The sequence below is a fragment of the Garra rufa genome, chromosome 7, assembly GCF_049309525.1.
Source record: "Garra rufa chromosome 7, GarRuf1.0, whole genome shotgun sequence".
Classification (NCBI taxonomy): Eukaryota; Metazoa; Chordata; class Actinopteri; order Cypriniformes; family Cyprinidae; genus Garra; species Garra rufa.
Window position 1 is genome coordinate 14805867 of NC_133367.1, and position 21954 is coordinate 14827820.

The following is a 21954-nucleotide window of genomic DNA, read 5'->3' on the forward strand; positions in this document are numbered from 1 at the left end:
CATCGTTCTGTGGTAAAACATGTGTAAATCACCTCCGTCATTTCAGATTCCTGTAAGAAACACAAGCATAAAAGAAAAAGCAAAACCTGATGGAGCTCAAAATGAATCAGTGCTCTTTTGTCTGTATTATAATGGAGGACTCTCTGTCTTTTATGCTTGTAGGACTTTTATTATGAAATTTAACGTTGCAAATTTAATAACAGTTTACTAACATCATACTTTCATAACCGTGACAAAAAAATAGATACATTAATAATAACAAGTGAACTGGAACCATAAAACATGTTCAACATCAGATAACAACAATTAGCACAGGAAGCATGCTATATCTGGTATTTAATAGTATTTAACACTTACCATCATTTGTCCAATCTGTTTGTGGAGTGATTGAGGAGTCTCATATTCATGGCTCTGAGCTGAAATAATATTCAGTCAAAACGTGCATTTTCTCTAGAATATTGTTGACTTACAAAAATACATGTTGTTCTTGCAGATGTTTAAGTTTTAAGTGTACCTACCTGCCTCTTTGTGTACCCTGCACACACAAAACATCCAGATTAGAAACATATACAACAGAGAAGCACCAGCAGCTGAGATCAGCACTATCAGAGATTCGCTGAGTAATGGAGAATGTGAAGGAGGTTGTGAAGTAGGATGTCCTGCAGCAATGGCTAAAGAGAGACAGTCATTAGTGCAAGTGAATACAAAGAATTTATCAGTTTGATCTACAAAAAAAAAAAAAAAACAGAGATCAGCTTAATATATAAAAACCTGAACATATCTAACTGAAAAGACTTCGGTGATGTTCAGTTTGGCTTCTGATAAGATGTTACCTTTACTGCACAGTGCCTTTTGTCCAATTCTGTTTTATTTCTACCCTGATATTTTTGACAAGAATATAAAGAATAGCTAGAAGATCTGCTATTAAACAAGACTCTAGAAGGAAGATAAAAAAACAGATTTGTAACTTACCAGCCAGAGAACACAAACTCAAAGAGAGCAAAGTAAGTGTGTGTGACATTATCTCCAATAACTTGAGACAAAATATCAAAATCATCCAAAATAATCTGAGGTTTATAAAGAAACTGTTCAGCCTGGGAGAATAAACTTGTGTGTGCTATACAGTTTGTGAGCATGTCCGTATATGTGTACATGCTTCACACTTTAACTAGTCACATGATGCAGACTATGACAACTAACATTTGTGAAATCTATGTAATAAATCACTTATCATGACAACTATATAGCTTACACCAAAATAGTTAATATCTATGGGATCTTTCAGTGGTAAATGTTTTGAGAATTGTCCAGTTGTTGCTTTTGCCAATGTCCTGAAGTTTTACCAGTTTTATTTTAGAAACAATATATGTAGTTACTATGGCAGAAAACTATGTCACGTTTCTGATGTTTGTACAGCGCCGAAGTTCATACATTTTATTTATTCTTGCTAGTTTCTGATGCTTGTAATTTCACACTGACTAAACATTTGTAACTTTAAGGGCCAATGTGCGATAATTTCTTACAGAAATATATGTGACTGTCTTTTTCAGCAGACACAACCACGTCATAATTATTTTTACATAATTGTTTAAATTACAGGAATGGAATTAAATGGTAATACCACGGTGCATTGATATATAGACTTTGACTGTTTGACACTCTTTTTCTTTTCACTTCTCTTTTCACACATAAGCAACATCCTGCAGAGCTATCTCACAGTCTATTTCTGGTTTATTTCAAGAATTTAGCTGGCTTGTTAAAAAGCATCATCATCGCCCCCTGGTGGCCTGAGAATGTCTGATTATTCAGTAACGGCCAGATGTTGACCTCACAGGAGCCACAAATTAGAACAACGTTTTCTGTGGTCTGTAGCCTTGTTTCACAGGCTAAAATAGTAGTTTGAATACATAAGCATATTCTTTGGCTTCAGACCTCCAAATGAAAAACATGTGAAACAACTGTGAAAACAATTAAGCAATGCTCTATGGATGTTGGTTTAATATCGAATTAGTTTTGTGCCAATAAAAAATTAACTTGAAAAGTAAGACATATATAAATATATTTTTAATGGGACAGAATGTGTATTTAAACGTGATTGCAATTTAATAAAACATTACATAAAATTCAGTCCTCCCATAATAGTGGTAATAGTCTGAGAAATAAAGCACACCAAAAACAACAACAACAACAAAAGATCATCTCAGTAAAACGTTACACAAAAAAAAATCTAAAATCACTACTGATGTACCTGAACTCGGCCAGCAGAGTTTAGTGATGTCCAGCTGTCTTGTTTGGTTGCTGATGGGGTTTTTGAGCACACAGCTGTAGATGTTTTTATCCTGATATTCCACCTCCAGAGGTAGAGAGAGACTGATGCTGAGATCAGACACGTTGATGCTGGACAATAAACTGTTTCCTTTGTACCAGGAGAGAGTCACATGACTCACATTCAACGCTGAACACAGCAGCAAACAGTTTGAGACGGATGATCTTTCTGATGAAGAACACTGAAGTGTCACTGAAGATGACAGGAATGGGTGGAGAGCTGGGGAAAAAAATATAATGTTGAGTAAGAGGCATACTTACTCTGTCAGTCATTAAATGTGCTAGATGACAGTTCATTGCAATGTATTTGCATCATCACACACTGATATCTCTCTCAACATTTCAAATAGATTTGAATTTCACATATAGAACTAATCTATTGAGGAGAAATCTTAAAATGCCATTGTGGGGAAATATGACTTTGTAGCCTATTACCATAAATGTGAAAAGACAGGACAATACATTGTAATAATCGACTCACCATAAACAGTAACATCGAATATCATGGTTGAGAACACCTTTTTTCATCCATGATAATTAGTTTATAAACTCCAGAGTGTTCAGGTCTGGTGTTTGTGATTGTGAGAGATCCAGTTTGATTATTGAGCTGGAGTCTGTGCAACTCAGACCGCAGCAGCTTTCACTTTGACTAGCAACAAAGTTGCTGACCTTAATATGTTGCTTTGTTAGGAGTGGCTGGTCATCATGTTTTGGCTCATCAGTGTATATACTGTACATACATTCATACATCAGATTGCATGTGTGTGTTTTATTTTCTGACTTCTCAGATCATCATCTTGAGTGGATGTAGGCCAGTAAGGCCTAAATTAATTTTCTAATTTTCATTATGTTTGATAAAACATACACTAGCAATTAATATACTTGTTTAAAGGATATGAATACACTGAAAACAAACTACTTTTTTTAAGCCTAGCTTGTTTCACTAAGTAAAATACTAATTTAAACACAACAGGGTCAGAGTATCTCGTTCTTCGAGCTCAAATTGTACACTTGTCCTCAAAGCAGATGACCAGTGTTGCCAGATCGGGTTGACGATTTCCAGCCCAAAAGCTCACCAAAACCTGCCCACTTCAACAAAAACCAGCCCAAATTTTAACTGCCAAAATAATGAGAATTTTATTGCCAGGTCAAGGTTGATAAGGACCATTTTTATCTCTTTAAAAAAAGAATAATGACAAAATGAAATAAAGATAAATCAATTTCACAGGACTATGGATCAAAACAGTTCGAAAATATGCATACAATGTCTTCTTTTCAAAGTGGAAATTAACCGATGACTTTAACCCTTGGAAAAACACATGCATCATTTTCAATGTCCACAGTAAAAATATGCTAATTTCTGTGCAAAAAGTGCACAATAAAGTGATGAGAAACAAATGTAATGTAGCTGGCATTTACGTCATGCACACACCCACGTTTTCTTATTTCAGTTACAATTATATTTAGAAATCTTCTATTCATCTCTCACCACATGTAATCCACTTAGACTTTTAATCGTGTAACTTATATTTAGGCCACTTTGCCATCGCAATTACTTAAAATCAATAAATGAATAAGCTGCATATTCAAAATCTTGCCCGTTATAGCGCCAAAACCCCGTCACTCACAAGTCATCACATCTCACTAACATTAAAGACGTAAATTGATTGACAGGTCTCTGTTAAACTAAACCAGTAAGGGTTGCGTTAAGCAAAAATGAGTTGATGACTGCACTACACATTATATTACGGTGATACTTTGAGCTCGAAGGTATTAAAATAACAATGACTAATGATAAAAGCGAAGAAAAAAGCAGCTGATTGGGCGGCTTTTATTTTTTTAAAGCAGCCCAAATTTTGTCTACCCGCCCAATGCGTTATTCTCCGGTCCAAGCCGATCAAAAGAAGCCCGCCCAATCTGGCAACACTGCAGATGACGCTCCTGGAGCGCCTCCTATAGTGATTAAGTATTAAAACATATTTTCTGCAATTTACAGAAATATATTTTAAACAACCTGGTATAACAAAACATTTTTTTCTAGTAATTAATAAATTCGTTTTGAGAATCACAAATCTTTCTTTCTTTTTCTGCTTTCACCTAATATTATTTTTATGATGATTAAATTTTAAATTAGGAATATAATCACTGATTTTTTTTTTTACGACTTTTACATGTATTTATATTGTCAGTAGCCTACGTTGTGATATGTAGTTCCATTTAGAGTCCCAATTTATATTTCCATAGTAATCTGAAAAGGTTTGAATCTGGATGGGTGATTCAATCGGATGGAGTCGACACGCAATTGGTAGACACCATACCATCTGATCTATTCCAACCTTCTTATTGGTTGATTGTAAGTTTGAATTGTTTGTATTGAAACATCTTTCTCTACGTTTTTTACTCTTTTGTAGCCTTGTGTTCTGCCACGCATCAGTAAATAAAGACCTTTTCTAACTTTTGTTTTTTCTTTTCTCCATTCCACAGTGTTGCTGTTGTGCGTTCAACAACAACTTTCACGACCATAGTTGGTATATTGTAAGTTTAATTTGCTCTGTTTTAAATCTTCCTAAATTCAAATGTATAGCGTTCAGAGAGCATGTATCGAATTTAGAAACATTTTATTTTAAGTAGTGATCTCCACTATGTGCGTGTTTCATCTGGAAGAAGTATTTTTAGAGCATTGGTTATTCGCAATAGCTTGGATCGTGTTAGACATTTACAAAATGTATTTGAAGTGTTTATGATTTAGAATACATGATAAATTGCTTTCCATAAAGATGTTTATCAGATGTTGTATACAACACATTTCGATGATCGCTTCATATGTACGAAAAACGCAAGTGGCTTTAAGTAGGCCTAAATGTTACGCCTGTTTTTGCTATTGAAATGCAAGTTGAACTTGCTGCTTCTGTAGTTCAACAGATAGATTCGTTGTGATTTCTAATCTACGCACGTGAATTTGCATGTCCTTATCCTGGTGCTTTTTTGTTTTGTAAAAGGACACTCTCTTCAGTATAGGTAAGGACCTTCATTTTCCTGTGTTTGGTGATATATGGGCCTAGACTGTAATTATGCATTTACACAGCAATCAAATCTAGTGATTATTATATAATGTAAATTTATATTACATTATATTTTCTTTATATTTCCCTGGGATTAAATGTAGTAGCGAGATGGTTAATAACAGATCTGCTGAGTTACAGTAAATTCCTGGACCATGCACAAAACCAGTCGTAGCACGGGCATATTTGTAACAATAGCCAACATTACACTGTATGGGTCAAAATGTTCGATTTTTCTTTGATGCCAAAAATCTTTAGGATATTATAGATTTTGTTCCATGAAGTTTTGTAAATTTCTTACTGTAAATAGAACTAAACTTAATTTGATTAGTAATACGCATTGCTAAGAACTTAATTTTTACCACTTTAAAGGTGATTTTCTCAGAGTTTTATTAGATTCCAGATTTCAAATAGTTGTATCTCGGCCAAATGTTGTCCTATCCTAACAAACTATACATTTATTCAGATAATGTATATATCTCAATAATAATAATAAAATAAATAATAAATCATCCTTATGACTGTTTTTGTGGTCTAGGGTCACATTTTACTATCCATCTCTATTTTGTCCTCGAAGCCAGTATTTTTTTTTTTTGCTGATGACAAAATGATCGCACAGTTTTAAGACTATTAAAAAGAGAGATAAGACAACGAATAATCAGTAAGCAAGTTCAATGTAGTTGATAAAAACCACCGGGTTTTCAGTTTGACAATGTCAAACGTTGATGGCTTTCAAATCTGTGCGAACCTACTCGAAGCCCTATGCTACCATCTAATGGTCAAAGATGAAATGCAGCTGTTTATGCAGCTGATTTTAGGTCTGATATTCTTCCACCACCGATCAGATAGCGCCGTTTTGATAAAAAAAAAAAAAAATCAAATACAGAAACAACTTTTTGCAAAGCTGTTTTATTATTCACAAAGTAGGCTATAGCCTGTCAATAGGCTGGACTTATTTTAAGTTTATAAACGAAACCGAAAGTGTTGAAGGCTGACAACGAATCCATGTAGGCAGTCCAAAAATAACTGGTGGAAAAATATAATAAAAATAAAATACACTGCATGATGAATTTAGGTTAATAAAGATGCTGGCATGAAGTTAGATTGGTTTTTGAATTCCTCCGCTGGGACTGATTTGGGAGCGCCCGTTCCCGTAAATCACAACCAGATTCTGCATATTAAAACAAAAACATTATTTTGTTGAGGATAATGTCACCTCTCATAGGCAAATTGATTAAGCTGATGGTATTGGATATAAATTGGTAAAGATGTAACACAAATTAATTTTTACACTCAAATATTCTGCAGTTTTTAGCTTTATTGAGGCAAAATGAGAACGTCAGTACGGCCCGTTAACGCTTACAAAGCGAGAGAAGATCTTTCATGCATATATCCGGGTCTCATTGGCAGGAATCGCACCATGTGGGTCGTAAAGGGGAGAAAAGGAAAGCATTCAGCACAGCTGAACTCCGCTAAAGGGTGCTGAAGACCGTCGTAGCTACTGCAAGTACATTTGAAAACGTTCTTTATTTCAGTTATTGATATGTGAATAAATAGTTAAGGATTATTTTTTAAATGTATTAAGGGGTATTTTTTTAATCACCCTTTTTAGTTTCGTGATGATCCAAAATCGAAAGCAAACCTTTACAGTTAGGCGGGTAAGTACCCAAGCACGCGGTGAATGCTGCTTTAATGGCTTTACATTTTTGTCAAAATGTCACAATGTAATAAATCAGCTACGATTAAATATAATAATTTAGTTCACTTATCTCAATATCCTAAATAGCTATTGTGGGAGCAGTTGAAATTAATATAATACATTTTGAGCATGACGTAATGATCAAATGCGGTATAAATATGAATTGAAATGCACCTTACCCTGACACTGTTTGATTGCACTAAATGTAATGTAATATTAGCCTGTGTGATTTTAATACAGTTTGTTTGTCCCCAGTTAAACACCCGTTATTATTCACCCCCTACTGTCATGTCCAGGTTGTGCTGAGCAGCTGAATGTCTTTTGCACAAAGACATCAGTGCTGTTTATCAGTGACAGTTTAGCTGCATTATGTCAGAGGAGCAAGGAAAGGACCCTCTGTCTGAGATGAGTGCCTCAGAGGCACAGAGGTAAGACTGAGTCTTTTTTTAAAGAATCATTTTAGTTTCAATACTGCAGGTGTGTTACTGTAAAGCCAAGTGTTTATAATAAAAGTATAGTAAGACCTTGGAACAGTTGTATAATATATGTATTACTTTATAAGAGTCTAAAAATTCCAAAGTCCAATAAAGGAGTAGTTTGAATCTCAATTACAACTTTTGTTTCTCTGCCAAAAAAAGGTATTCATAACACCACTGCAATGCTGTTAGGGTAGTAGTTAGCTGAGGTATTTAAGCATTGGGGATTTGTCAGGTCTCACAACTTTGTTCCTGTTTGTGTTGCTGTAACTCAAAAGAGTAGATCATATGTTTTGTTATAATTGATAAAACATGTTTTTATTGAAATGTTTGTTGCTTTGGATTAAAGTGTATGTCAAATGCCAAAAAGAATTCTAGGACAATTTAATGGTGATAATGAAAAAAAAAAAAAAAGGTTTCAAAAAAGACATCTTATCCAGTCAAAAAAACTCAAAGTGAAAGGACTAATTAAGTACTTGTTGTAATATATCATGTCAAAAAAAAAAAAATCCACAGTTAATGTAAGTTCCTCTTGTCATAAAATATATTCTTTCTTTCTTTCCTTGTTGCGTAATCAGGGAAAGATCAGACTCTGGGGATTCCACCTCTGAGTCTGTAAAAAGTGATCAGTCGAAAGGTGATGTACCACTTTTCAATGAGGAAATGCCTGCGAAAAGGTATTTCATGTATTTTCTTATTGCCAGACACACAGACTGTATTAGAAAAAAAGCTAATGCATTTTTATAGTTTGTTAAATTGTACTTACTGTAACTATGATCTAAATCACACCTCTTCAAATGAAACTGTGGCAACTCTTTTGTGTTGTTAGTGAAAAAACAGGCCTACATGTATCCGTCAGTGAGGAAACACCATCATCTTCCAAAAGGTATTCCAGGGCCCAGTTTTTCCAAAGTAATCCAGTGGGATTTTGGATCAAGGATTGGATCAAATCTTGGAAATGAGTTTTTCAAATTTAAAAGAGGGATTTTGAATTAAGATCAGACCATGTAATCCAATTTTACATTTGATTTGGATCAAACCTGCCTTTTGGGTTATTCAAAACTTTGAACTCAGATTGGGATCTATTTGATAAAAAAAAAAAAAAAATACAGGATTATCCTGATCCCATCAGAAGTGTGGATTCAGTTGTGATTTTTTTTGAACAAAATAAACCTGTGAAGCATGTCACATCTAATGTGATATGGTAAACAACAACAACAACAAAATAATGTCAAAGCTATCAGATGTCAAATAAATGTCACCGTTGTTCATAGCTCTATAGTTCCACAGTATATTAATGGCAATGACCACAACAGATATACTCAGTCATTCAATAGCCTCATTATGTGAGAACATTGGTGGCTGTTCTAGTTCTACATCAGGCTCAGGTTCATCAAAATTGCCATCAAGAGGGACATGACGCCTGGTTGCAATGTTATGCAAAACAATGCACGCAAGGATTATGTTGCATGCCACCTTAGGTTGCACTTGCAAGTAGTTAAAACATTTAAAATCAAATTAAAACAATTAAAACAAACAATGGCTATTTGTGGCCACTGGTATTTTGCCTACCTGTTGTTCTTTGCTATGCCAGTAGGCTACACTGTTGGTTCCATTTAAGGCTCTGGTAAACAGGATTTGGTAATCCTGAAATTTGGTATTTGGATCACAGTGATCCAACCCAATGTTCCTTAAAAAAAAAAAAAAAAAAAAAACTGTCATGAGAGTAAGATAGATCAGTTAATCCTGGATAGCAAAACATGGGAATTCCAAATCTGGACCATTTTGATCCAGATTCAGAAAAACTTGGCCCATGTGATAAACATAAATAAAAAATCTTCTCTGTTGTGTATTGTTCTGCCCATATAGTCATGAGAAGGACAAATGCTCTTCAAATGAGACTGAAGAACTTCCTTTAATAACATTTCCTCTCTGTTCTTGTCAGTGAAAGATCAGGTTCGCCTGTAATCAGCACTGTGTCTATGAAGAGTGACCATTCAAAAGGTGATGGACCAAACTTCAGTGAGAAAACACCTTCATCTCCCAAAAGGTATTCCATGTGATTTGCTTAAATATTTGACATTTCTTCATTTTTCTGTATTCATCTGTCCATAGTCATAAGAAGGACAAATGCTCTTCAAATGAGACTGAAGAACCTCCTTTAATAACATTTCCTCTCTGTTCTTGTCAGTGAAAGATCAGGTTCACCTGTAATCAGCACTGTGTCTATGAAGAGTGACCATTCAAAAGGTGATGGACCAAACTTCAGTGAGAAAACACCTTCATCTCCCAAAAGGTATTCCATGTGATTTGCATAAATATTTTAAATTTCTTCATTTTTCTGCATTCATCTGTCCATATTCATCAGAAGGACAAATGCTCTTCAGGTGAGACTGAAGAACCTCCTTTAATAACTTTTCCTCTCTGTTCTTGTCAGTGAAAGAGCAGGTTCACCTGTAATCAGCTCTATGTCTATGAAGAGCGACCATTCAAAAGGTGATGGACCAAACTTCAGTGAGAAAACCCCATCCTCTTCCAAAAGGTATTTTTTAGTATTTCTAATTGTCGGCTATGAACTGTATTGTTGCAGTCAACAATGAGTCACAGTTGGTTTATCAAATATTTGTCCAAATGTTCGGTTCATTACAATTTATTTGATGTCACCAAGAAAACTGACTAAGATCATTCATTTTTGAAGCATCAGCAGAAACTCAGTTTGTTTATAGGGTGAGAAGTAGAGAAGAGCCGTGTATCTCTGTTATACTGAGTCAATATATTGCAGGATATACATAGCTAGTAATGATAATTTATATAGTGGCAGAACAAAAGCCAGTAAGATGCGTCACTGCTGATAGGTGTGGTGTTTATTTACCAAAGTCCCTTTAAGACAAGTCATGTCATGTCAGCCATCTATGAAACACCTCTCGAGCATGCAAGTGCAGCTCCTATTGCTTTGAATGCTGACACATAAAATTCTTCAAAACTGTTCACCAAGCTTACGATTAAATTTCATAGTTGCAATTACCAATGACATTTGACAACAACTGCATCATAAGTATTGTTCCTTGTGTTCCATTAAAAAAAGGTTATTTTTCAGACTAAACCAGCCAGTGCGCATGCGCAGTACTGAGCGCATGTCTCAGAGCGCTGATTGTTTCTATAGCAGTGGTGTTTAATGGTATAGCATGCAGGGAGAGACTTTGAGAATGTAATTGAACTTAAACAGATCTTTGTTTTTGATTTTTCATTAGCGCAAAATCTGATGTGGTCAGCTCTGTGTCTGTGAAGAGTGACCATTCAAAAGGTGATGGACCAAATTTCAGTGAGAAAACCCCATCCTCTTCCAAAAGGTATTTTTTAGTTTTTCTAATTGTCGGCTATGAACTGTATTGTTGCAGTCAACAATGAGTCACAGTTGGTTTATCAAATATTTGTCCAAATGTTCGGTTCATTACAATTTATTTGATGTCACCAAGAAAACTGACTAAGATCATTCATTTTTGAAGCATCAGCAGAAACTCAGTTTGTTTATAGGGTGAGAAGTAGAGAAGAGCCGTGTATCTCTGTTATACTGAGTCAATATATTGCAGGATATACATAGCTAGTAATGATAATTTATATAGTGGCAGAACAAAAGCCAGTAAGATGCGTCACTGCTGATAGGTGTGGTGTTTATTTACCAAAGTCCCTTTAAGACAAGTCATGTCATGTCGGCCATCTATGAAACACCTCTCGAGCATGCAAGTGCAGCTCCTATTGCTTTGAATGCTGACACATAAAATTCTTCAAAACTGTTCACCAAGCTTACGATTAAATTTCATAGTTGCAATTACCAATGACATTTGACAACAACTGCATCATAAGTATTGTTCCTTGTGTTCCATTAAAAAAAGGTTATTTTTCAGACTAAACCAGCCAGTGCGCATGCGCAGTACTGAGCGCATGTCTCAGAGCGCTGATTGTTTCTATAGTAGTGGTGTTTGAGTGGTGTTTAATGGTATAGCATGCAGGGAGAGAGTTTGAGAATGTAACTGAACTTAAACAGATCTTCTTTTTTTTGTCATTAGCGCAAAATCTGATGTGGTCAGCTCTGTGTCTGTGAAGAGTGACCATTCAAAAGGTGATGGATCAAATTTCAGTGAGAGGAAAACATGTAACAAAAGGTATTTAATGTTTCTTATTGTTGGCCACAAATAGACTGAAAGTATTTTAGTAAGTGTCATAAACTCCTACAGTTTTGCTTTTCGAATTTGCAATATTTTGTTATTTTTAACTTTCACAAGTGAGAATTTTAATAATGCACAGTTAAACTGAAGTTTGTAACAGTATCTAATTATCAGCTTGCAAAATATTGAAGACTGTAATATTTATTTATTTATTTTTTGCTCTTTGTGTTGTTAGTAAAAGATCAGGCTCACATGTATCATTTAGTGGAGAAACACCATTACAAACCAAAAGGTATTAAATGTGCTTTGTTACATTCTTTACATTTTGTATATGCTTTTTAAATTAGCGTTGCATGTTTTTATGCGTATTTTATATACTGTCTGTTCTGTGCTGTATAGTGAAGCCAGAAACTATTTTCCAATAAGACAAATTAAACTGAAACCATAAATTTCTTCACTGTGTTGTATGTGATAGAACTTGAATGAATAATACAACAAATTTACAGCCATTCTTCATTTAATTAGGATTTGAAACTTCTCTTCAAATGAGATTGAAGTAGCCTCTCTAGTAAATTGTTTTATTTTCCTTTGTGCCATTAGTGTAAGATCAGGCTCACACGTGTCCAGCTCTGTGAAGAGCGACCATTCAAAAGGTGATGGACCAAACTTTAGTGGGAAAACATCAAGTAAAAAAAGGTATTTCAAGAGTTTCTCAAGTTTTACAATGATCCAGTGTTTAATCATTATTTTATAAAAAATAATTTCATAATTTTATTAAATATTAATAAACAAGCTGTTAGATCGCTGTACCCATTTTTAGACAATAAAGATCCAGCCCGGATGCCAGATCCCATCAGATAATATCAGTTTGTCCAGTAACAGATCCACTCGTCAGCAGAGCAGTCTAACACCCAAACCCTGTTAACAGGAGGTCTTGTCTGGTACCCAAAATACCAAAAACACTATTAACAGTCTTCTGTCAGCCAAAAAGTACACCAAAATGTTATGCCATCCTGACGATTGCACCAAAACATTGACTGAGGAAAAACTAGTGAAAGTGAAGAGCAGACGCAGGAGGAAAAGCTATGATGGTAAAAAGGAGTTTATTGAATAGTCTTGCGTATGTCTCAATACTCAGACTTCGTCTGAAGGACACAGTCAAACAAGTATTGTTATACCAAACTTTTTCAAAACAGCATCCCATAAACCTTTGATATTCATAAACATTCCCTCATATCTGTTATTATGAGGACAAACAGGCCATGAAACCACACAGTAAAAGAATAAACAAAAATGGAAATATATATATATATATATATATATATATATATATATATATAAACAATAATAATATAACATAAAATAAATGACTAATCAATTAATGAATCAATGAAATGGATATATGAATATACTATAAAGATTATTATAAATGATTATAATGAAATGGAATAATTAAATGATTAATGATTATAAATGAATAAAGAATAAATGAAGAATATAAAAAATAATAAAACAACACAAATGTATGGTTGCTCTCTTGAAGAAAGCCATACACAGTTTGCATTTGAGGATCCTCAGATCCTTCAAAGCCAAGCCCTATCTCATACCCAACCCCATAATCGAAGTGAGTGATACAACAACGATGGTGGATTCTTCTTCTCGTTCTCGAAAATGCATATAAATCTCATGAGACTTTTTTTTTCAATTCTGGATGATATGAGTGAGATTTTGTGGGATAAGTGTAATGGAGGTCAGCTATTTAGAGCTGTGCCTCAACAAACCACACTCATCTGCCCTCAAGTGATGATGAAGCCAACTTAACGATTGGATACTGCATATACTGTATGTCTCCAGTTTTGTTTTTCTTTCCATTCTGTGTGTCATTAGTGTAAGATCAGGCTCACATGTGTCCAGCTCTGTGTCTGTGAAGAGTGACCATTCAAAAGGAGACGGTCCAAACTTTAGTGAGAAAAAAACACCTTCTAAAAGGTATTTATTGTGTTGTACAGTAGAGTGATGTTAACTAATCTTCTTACTATGGTGTATGAGATGAAACCTGACTAAATACAAGAATAAATCAGAGAACATAATTTCTGCTTTACTTTTTTTTTTATTTTTATTTTTTATCTCAGTCTGGAGCTTCTTTCCAGTAATACAATTACATAGGCAGCCAAATGGAGGCATAATTTCACTATGGAAAATAGATCTTGCGACCAAACATGAAAATGTCCTTCCATTTGTCTAATTACAATTTGCAGCCATAAACCTTTTTCAAATTAGACTAAAGTATTTCCTGTAATAGTGTTTCTTCTCTCTTCTCTGTCATTAGTGTAAGATCAGGCTCACAAGTGTCTAGCTCTGTGTCTGGGAAGACTGACCATTCAAAAGGTGATGGACCGAACTTCAGTGAAAAAACACTATGTAACAAAAGGTATTTCATCTCTTTCTCAAACCACCTTAAAGTGATCCATTGTTCATTCATTACTAAGTTAAGCCAATTCTATCATCATGCATAACATACTGTTCATGATTTAATTCTGTAAGATTTGCTGAAATATTTATGCCTATATACCGTAATATCATCAAAACATCTAACAATGGTATTTTGTGTCTTTTGCATTAGAGCAGTGTTGACTAATTTCCTCACTGTTGTGTATGTAATAGAACTTTGCTAAATACAAAAATGAATCACAGAAAATAATGTATTGCTAACTGTTTCATCTCTAATGAACCTATTCATTCATTATAGTTTGTCTGCAATATAAGACCTCTTTAAATATGATTGAAGTACCTACAGTTATTTATTTATTTATTTTTAATTAGTGAAAGATCTGACTCACATGTATCCAGCTTTGTATCTATGAAGACTGACCATTCAAAGGGTGATGGACCCAATTTCAATGAGAAAAAACCATCATCTTCCAAAGGGTATTTCTTGTGTTTGTGTTTAATTAATACTGTTAATAAGTTAATACTGGCAGCTGTGAATCTGTTATTTTTATGTGATTTTCTTATTTTTGTGTGTGATTTTAGTAACAAAGGACAGAAGACGACAGTAAATATTGGTGCAGAAATTACGCGGTGGGAAACTCTTAAAGCACAGAAGGGATTGAAGAGTGATATGGAACTGGCATCTTTTCTTCTCAACAGGTGGGAACACAATATACCACCATTCCTCTTTTCCAATTTATTGCAATAAATGACAAAATGGATAGATCTACAAAATATGTAATATAGTTTTGAAATGTCATGTGGTTTTTGAAACAAATTGATCATGTGCATATATCAATGAAAATATCAATCACAATACCATTTACCAGTAAGTTAAATTCAGCACCTTTCAATAAGATCATACATTTGAGTCACCAGGTTCATGAGGAATTCATTTGCAACTGTAATACTATTATTCTATTTTTACAACCAAGAGGATTGTGCCTCCACATAACTTTGCACAAAGTAACTGAGCCAATAGTATACATTTAATAAAATCCACCTTTATTTTCCTACCAGGGTTCAGTTTGAGAAATCAAACTCAAACTACAAGAATTACTGCAACCGCAAGAATTTCAGAGAAAATCTCTTTAGGATTTTCAAGGCAAGTAAAATTTAATAAATTCTTTAATGAATAATTAACATGCTAATCTAAATTATTCTTTTATGTTAACAAGAGTTCTAACAATCCTTCATCTTTGAAATTTCAACTAAAAAAAAAAGTGCCCATGTTTCAGCTTTGTGTAAAAATGAATGGCAGTGAATACAAAAACACATTAAAGGGATAGTTCACCCAAAAATGAAAATTTGATATTTGTCTGCTTACCCCCAGGGCATCCAAGATGTAGGTGACTTTGTTTCCACAGAAAAACACAAACAAAGATTTTTAACGAAAACCGGTGCAGTCTGCCAGCCTTATCATAGACGTGGATGGGCACCAAACCTTTAAAAGTAAACAAAAACATGCACAGACAAATCCAAATTAAACCCTGCGGCTCGTGACAATAAGACACGAAACGATCATTTTTTTGCGAGAAACTGAACAGTATTTATATCATTTTTTACCTTTGATACACAGCCAGGTCCATCTGTCCTGAGCACGAGTTTGGCATCAGTCACGTCACATGTGCACGCGCTCTAGCGTAGAATATGCAAACGCCGTAAGGGGAAATCAGTGAAAAGTCCCGGATGAGTTTGCGCAAGCAAACGTAATCTTTTAGCTTTAAATCGGTTTAAACAATCAGGATACGCGCAAGTAATTACCATTTTGAATAGCCGCTATACCCACAATCTCTGTGCACTGTGTAAACAATGAGTGTCATATACATGCGACAGATCGCTTCCGGCGTTTGCCTATTCATTCTACGCTAGAGCGCATGCACATGTGACGTGACTGATGCCAAACTCGTGCTCATGACAGATGGACGTGGCTGTGTATCAAAGGTAAAAAATTATATAAATACTGTTCAGTTTGTCACAAAAACCGATCGTTTCGTGTCTTAGGACATCAATGTATCATCACGAGCCGCAGTTTGTAATTTGGATTTGTCTGTGCATGTTTTTGTTTACTTTTAAAGGTTTGGTGCCCATCCACGTCCATGATAAGGCTGGCAGACTGCACCGGTTTTCATTAAAAATCTTTGTTTGTGTTTTTCTGAGGAAACAAAGTCACCTACATCTTGGATGCCCTGGGGGTAAGCAGATAAACATCAAATTTTCATTTTTGAGTGAACTATCCCTTTAACAGAGATGCCAAGAAATCATGCTGATTATTAAATTTGATCCTTACCAGGATATTGGTATCTCTGTGTGTTTGTATTCACCACCACTTTGCCTTGTTGATGGCCAGGGGTGCTCAACCCTGTTCCTGGAGATCTATCTACCTGCAGACTTTAGTTCCAGCCCTGCTCCAACACAGCTCTCTGTAATTATCAAGTACTACCTAAGAGGTTAATTAGCTGGTTCAGGTGTGTTGGAGCTGAACTTTGTAGGATGGTAGATCTCCTGGAAGAGTGTTGTGCACCCCTGGTTCTGTCAATGCTGGGAAACTTCTTGAATGCATTGCTTGACTGTAATTTGTAGTACACATAAGTTGTTTAATTTAAACATGTTTCAAATGTATAGGTAAAACTTATTTTGTTCTTGATTTGTTTTCAGGATCTTGAGAACAAAATAATTGTATTTCTGAGAAATGAGCTGGAAAAGTTTAAGATAATATTAAAAAGAGAGAACACACAGTACTTTGTGCAGGACTTTATAGAGGAAATGCGTGATATCAAAGAAGCAGCTCTCGATATGACACTCTTCTTCCTGAGAGATATGAAGCAAGTTGAGGCTGCAGATGCTCTACAAGGTAAAAGGGTAATGGGCATAACAATCTGTCACTGTCACTTATAAAACGTAAAATTATGCATATATTGATGCATATTTTTCTGTTTGTATGTTAGATGAGCTGATCCTCATTCATCAGCAACCATTAAAATCAAACCTAAAGAAGAAACATCAATCTGTATCTGAAGGAATTGCAAAGCTTGGTGACTCCAAGCTTCTGAATAACATATACACAGATCTTTATATGACTGTGGGTGTAAGTAAACAAGTCAATATCCAACATGAAGTAAGACAAGTTCAGGCTGCTGACAGGCGACATGAATCAGAAGAGATTCCAGTTGAATGCCAAAATTTGTTTGAAGCACCTGAACAGGACAAGAAGCTCAGAACTGTACTGACAAAAGGAGTTGCTGGCATTGGAAAATCCATCTCTGTACAAAAGTTTATTGTGGATTGGGCTGATGGAAAAGAAAATAAGGATATTACTTTCATATTTCCTCTTGCATTTCGAGAGATGAACTTAAAGGAGAAAGAAAAACAAAGCTTGACAAGTCTTATGGGTCAGTTCTTCCCAGAGATAAAAGGACTCAACCTTGCAAGAAATGATAAATTTAAATTCCTGTTCATCCTTGATGGTTTGGACGAATGCCGTCTTCCTCTGAACTTTGAAGGTAATGAGATTTGCCGTGATGTATCATCACAAGTCTCTCTGGATGTTCTCCTAACAAACCTTATTAAGGGAAATCTGCTACCTTCTGCTCTCATCTGGATCACCACCAGACCAGCAGCTGCCATTAAAATTCCTCCCGAATGTATTGACCGTGTGACAGAAGTACATGGATTCAATGATGCACAAAAGAAGGAAGAGTACTTCAGAAAAAGATTAAAAGATGTGGATCTGGTCAATGAGATTATTGATAATGTTAAACAATCAAAGAGTCTTTTTATCATGTGCTACATCCCAGTCTTTTGCTGGATTTCAGCCACTGTACTCCAGAACATTTTGGAGGAGAAAAGAAATAATGATCTGAAAAACAATCAGTCTGACGATGCCTCCAAAACACAACAGAAATCAAATACTGAAGACACTCCCAAGACTCTGACACAAATGTACACACACTTTCTCCGCTTTCAGATCCTGCAAAGCCGCCGAAAGTATGATGGACAATACACACCAAATGTTTCCTGGGATAAAGATGCCATGCTTTCACTGGGAAAACTTGCTTTTGATCAGTTGCAAAGAAACAATTTGCTTTTTTATGATACAGATCTGGAATCCTGTGGTATTGATGCTGAAAAAGCATCAGTGTTTTCAGGCATGTGTACCCAGATCTTTAAGGAGGAAAGAGGGATCATTCTTGGTACCACTTTCTGTTTCGTTCACTTGAGCATTCAAGAGTTTATTGCAGCCCTTTATGCACATCTGTTTCTAGATGTCAACAAGAAAAGTGTGATTGTTCATGAGTCTACAGATCAGGAAAACCAAACTGAAACCGTGCTTGATTTGCTCAAGACTGCAGTGGACAAGGCGCTCGAGAGTGAAACTGGACACCTGGATCTTTTCCTTCGATTCCTCCTTGGTCTGTCACTCCAGACTAATCGTCCACTCTTACGAGGTTTGTTGTCACAGCAAGGATGCAGTGACCAGAACTACAAGGAGATAGTTCAGTACATCAAGCAGAAATTAAATGATAATTTATCTCCAGAGAGATCCATCAATCTGTTCTACTGTCTAAATGAACTGAATGACCAAACTCTGGTGAAAGATATTCAGACTCAACTTAGAGAAGGAAGTCTCTCATCTGGTGACCTTTCACCTGCCCAGTGGTCTGCTGTGGCTTTTGTTTTGTTGACATCAGAGGAAGAGATGGAGGAGTTTGAGCTTCAGAAATTCAAGAAATCAGACGAGTGTCTCTTTAGGCTATTGGAAGTTGTGAAAATCTCTAAAAGAGCTCTGTAAGTAATATATAAATTATGTTTTTACATCTGAAAAAAAAATCTCTATAGTTCTCAATTATTAAATTGGGTGATATATTTTTACTCAGTACTGCGAATACTTTTTCTCTTTTTTTATTCTAGGCTAAATGATTGCGGCTTAACAGATGAGAGCTGTTCAAATTTGGCTAAAGCTCTTGGATCTGATAACAATCTGATAGAGCTGAATATGAGCAATAATAAACTACAAGATTCAGGAGTGAAGCAGCTCTGCATTGGCCTGGAGAATACCATGTGTAAATTGGAGATACTGAAGTAAGCTGTGACAACTGACAAATGCCATTATTGTTCTAGATATTCTTTAGCAAGTGTGCATAAACAATGTATAGTTGTACAATAATGCAAATTCTAATAACATGATCTAATCTGTTTAAAAACGTGAGTGATATGCTTAAGTTACATATTTTGTTTGACTGATAAGGTTGATCAATTATCATAATGTATTGATGGTGGTGTTGATTAACCCATGACGATTTATCTGCCTCTTGCCTTTTGTTTATTGTGGAAAAAACACGTTCTGTGGCAAGGCTCATATTGAAAGAAAACAAGGAATAAGAATCAGAAAACATTACCCTAACCAACTAGATATTTGTTAGCCAGTTATAAGACATGTGAGAGACAAGACAAATGTGACATGAGAACATTAAAGATGAATGGATTGGAAAATTTGTGGTGACAATATAGTTACTTTAAATCGTAGATTATAGTGTCAGCATTTTGCCATAGCTGCAGTAAAGTACTTGTCACTACTCATGAAACATTACAGCTGTACTACAGCAAATTTTAGAATGTGAATACATTGACAAGCTGTTTATTTTCAGTCTCAGTAAATGTGCGCTAGAAAAGGAATGCTGTTCAGCGCTTGCTTCGGTTCTCAGTTCAGACTCCAGCAGTCTGAAGGACCTTAACCTAAGCAATAATAATATACAGGATTCAGGAGTGATACTGCTCTCTGATGGACTGAAAAAGAACTGTAAATTGGAGATACTCAGGTGAGTTGATGTCTCTTTCCCTGCCAGTGCTTTAAAAAAAGTTGCCAGTCACTGCCAACACTTTTTCCCAGTCATGTCTGCTAAATTTTAATGGCCGCCAGAATATTTTGCTGAAAGAATATCTGAATTTTCAATATTTCAAATGAAAGGTTTTGCTTAATAATAAATAACAAAATCTAACTTCTTGTTTTTAACAAGCCTTTAATATGGCTATTTTTTTAAAGCTACAGTTTGAAAAATCATGGGTTTGTCAAATAGTATGATTAATTTATTTAATGAATAAAGATTTTTTTACATTTGCATTTCTTCAACTACTACATGTGTAATAGTGCTTCCTATTGTATAATAGGAAGCACAAAAAATGGCAGGGAATTAGTTTCATAATTGACGGAAAGTTCCATCAACTGCCAGAAAAGAGTTAAAGATCTTTGTCTTAAAAATAATCTTTCAATTTGTTTTTACAAAGAACTAGGATGAATTAGTATTTATTTGTCAGTACAATTCTAGAATAATAGATTAATTAGCATAACGGACCATTTTTCATTCTTATTTTAGACTTTCAAACTGCAGTATTAATGAAGGTGGTTATAAAGTTCTGGCTTCTGCTCTGAGATCAAACCCTTCACACCTGATAGAACTGGATCTCACGGGAAATGATCCTGGACTATCAGGAGTGAAGGAGCTCATTGATTTACAACATGATCCGGACTGCCAACTAAAGACAAATTTGAGGTGAGATGTGATGGAATAATAAAAAAGACATGTAGGTGAATACATTACAGACATATTATTTAGAACTGCTTGTTACACCAAGTTTTTTCAATCAAATTTAATTTGCATTATCTTCTCTTTTGCAGGTTTTTGGATCTTGCTGCAGAGAAAGCCTGTAATTATGTGGCTGAAGTTGTGTGTGAAAACCCATTACTCATGAGAGAGCTGAATCTGAGAAAACACAAACTACACTTGAAGCTGCTCCCTCCTCTACTGCAGGATAAACACTGTAAACTGAACAAAGTGGTGTAAGTTTTATCACTATGACGACACACTTTAATACTGAGTGTTTTTCTTATTTTTATTGGAGGATTGAATTACCATATAGTGCTTTTGTAATGTTACTTTCATCCATTGTCATGTATAATACATGTAATAGTAAAATAAGGGTCTAAAACTGAACATATGTTTTCTCTTTATGCAGTCTAAATAATAGCTATATCACAGATGAAGATTGCCGTGTTCTGGCTGAAGCTTTAAATTCAAACCCTTCAAATTTGAAAGAGCTGGATTTGACTGGGACAAAACTCAGAGACTCGGGAATGAAGATCTTCTCAACTCTGTTTGAGAACAAACAATGTAGACTGGAAAAGCTTAAGTAAGTAAATCTAAATATATAGAATAAATGCACAGTACTACAAAACAAGGGATTTACAAAAATCTCATTAGTGAATAAAAGTTATTTGTATAGCTTAGAGTTTTTTTTTTTTTCACTGTGTTCTCTTTTCTACAGGTGTAATCATATCTGTATTACAGCAGAAGGTTGTGCTGCTCTAACTGCAGCTTTTAATTCAAACCCTTCAAACCTGAAAGAGCTAGATCTGAGTGAGACTCCACTAGAAGACCCTGGAGTAACAGAAATCTCCAAACTACTGGAACATTCACAATGCACACTGAAGATACTCAGGTTTAAATTTAATTAAATTAAGCATGTTTCAATGTAAAATTGAAGCCCCAGATTCCAGATCTGAAATTAACACAGAAGTCTGTCATTGTGGGTAAAAGTGATCATTTTATTGTTAGTTACATTTTCTTTGACAGCATAGACACCCATCTGTGTCACTTACAGTAGTGAACATGTTTTTTTTATTTAAATTAATTGTGTAGAAATATATACATATACTTTTTGAGTGCTGGGTACTATTG

The 21954-nt window shown here is 35.0% G+C and overlaps 1 protein-coding gene across 1 annotated transcript in view; it reads left to right on the forward strand.

Annotated features, from left to right (window-relative positions):
* Window positions 1-7455: 7455 nt before the first annotated feature.
* Window positions 7456-21954, forward strand: part of LOC141337963 (NACHT, LRR and PYD domains-containing protein 12-like) — a 34598-nt gene continuing 20099 nt past the window's right edge. The window contains exons 1-11 of the mRNA XM_073843537.1: window positions 7456-7514; window positions 13616-13717; window positions 14058-14159; window positions 14762-14878; window positions 15239-15323; window positions 16877-17072; window positions 17167-19006; window positions 19130-19300; window positions 19867-20037; window positions 20593-20769; window positions 20895-21056. Of these exons, the coding sequence (XP_073699638.1) occupies window positions 7456-7514; window positions 13616-13717; window positions 14058-14159; window positions 14762-14878; window positions 15239-15323; window positions 16877-17072; window positions 17167-19006; window positions 19130-19300; window positions 19867-20037; window positions 20593-20769; window positions 20895-21056 (3182 nt within the window). The remainder of the gene's footprint in view (window positions 7515-13615; window positions 13718-14057; window positions 14160-14761; window positions 14879-15238; window positions 15324-16876; window positions 17073-17166; window positions 19007-19129; window positions 19301-19866; window positions 20038-20592; window positions 20770-20894; window positions 21057-21954) is intronic.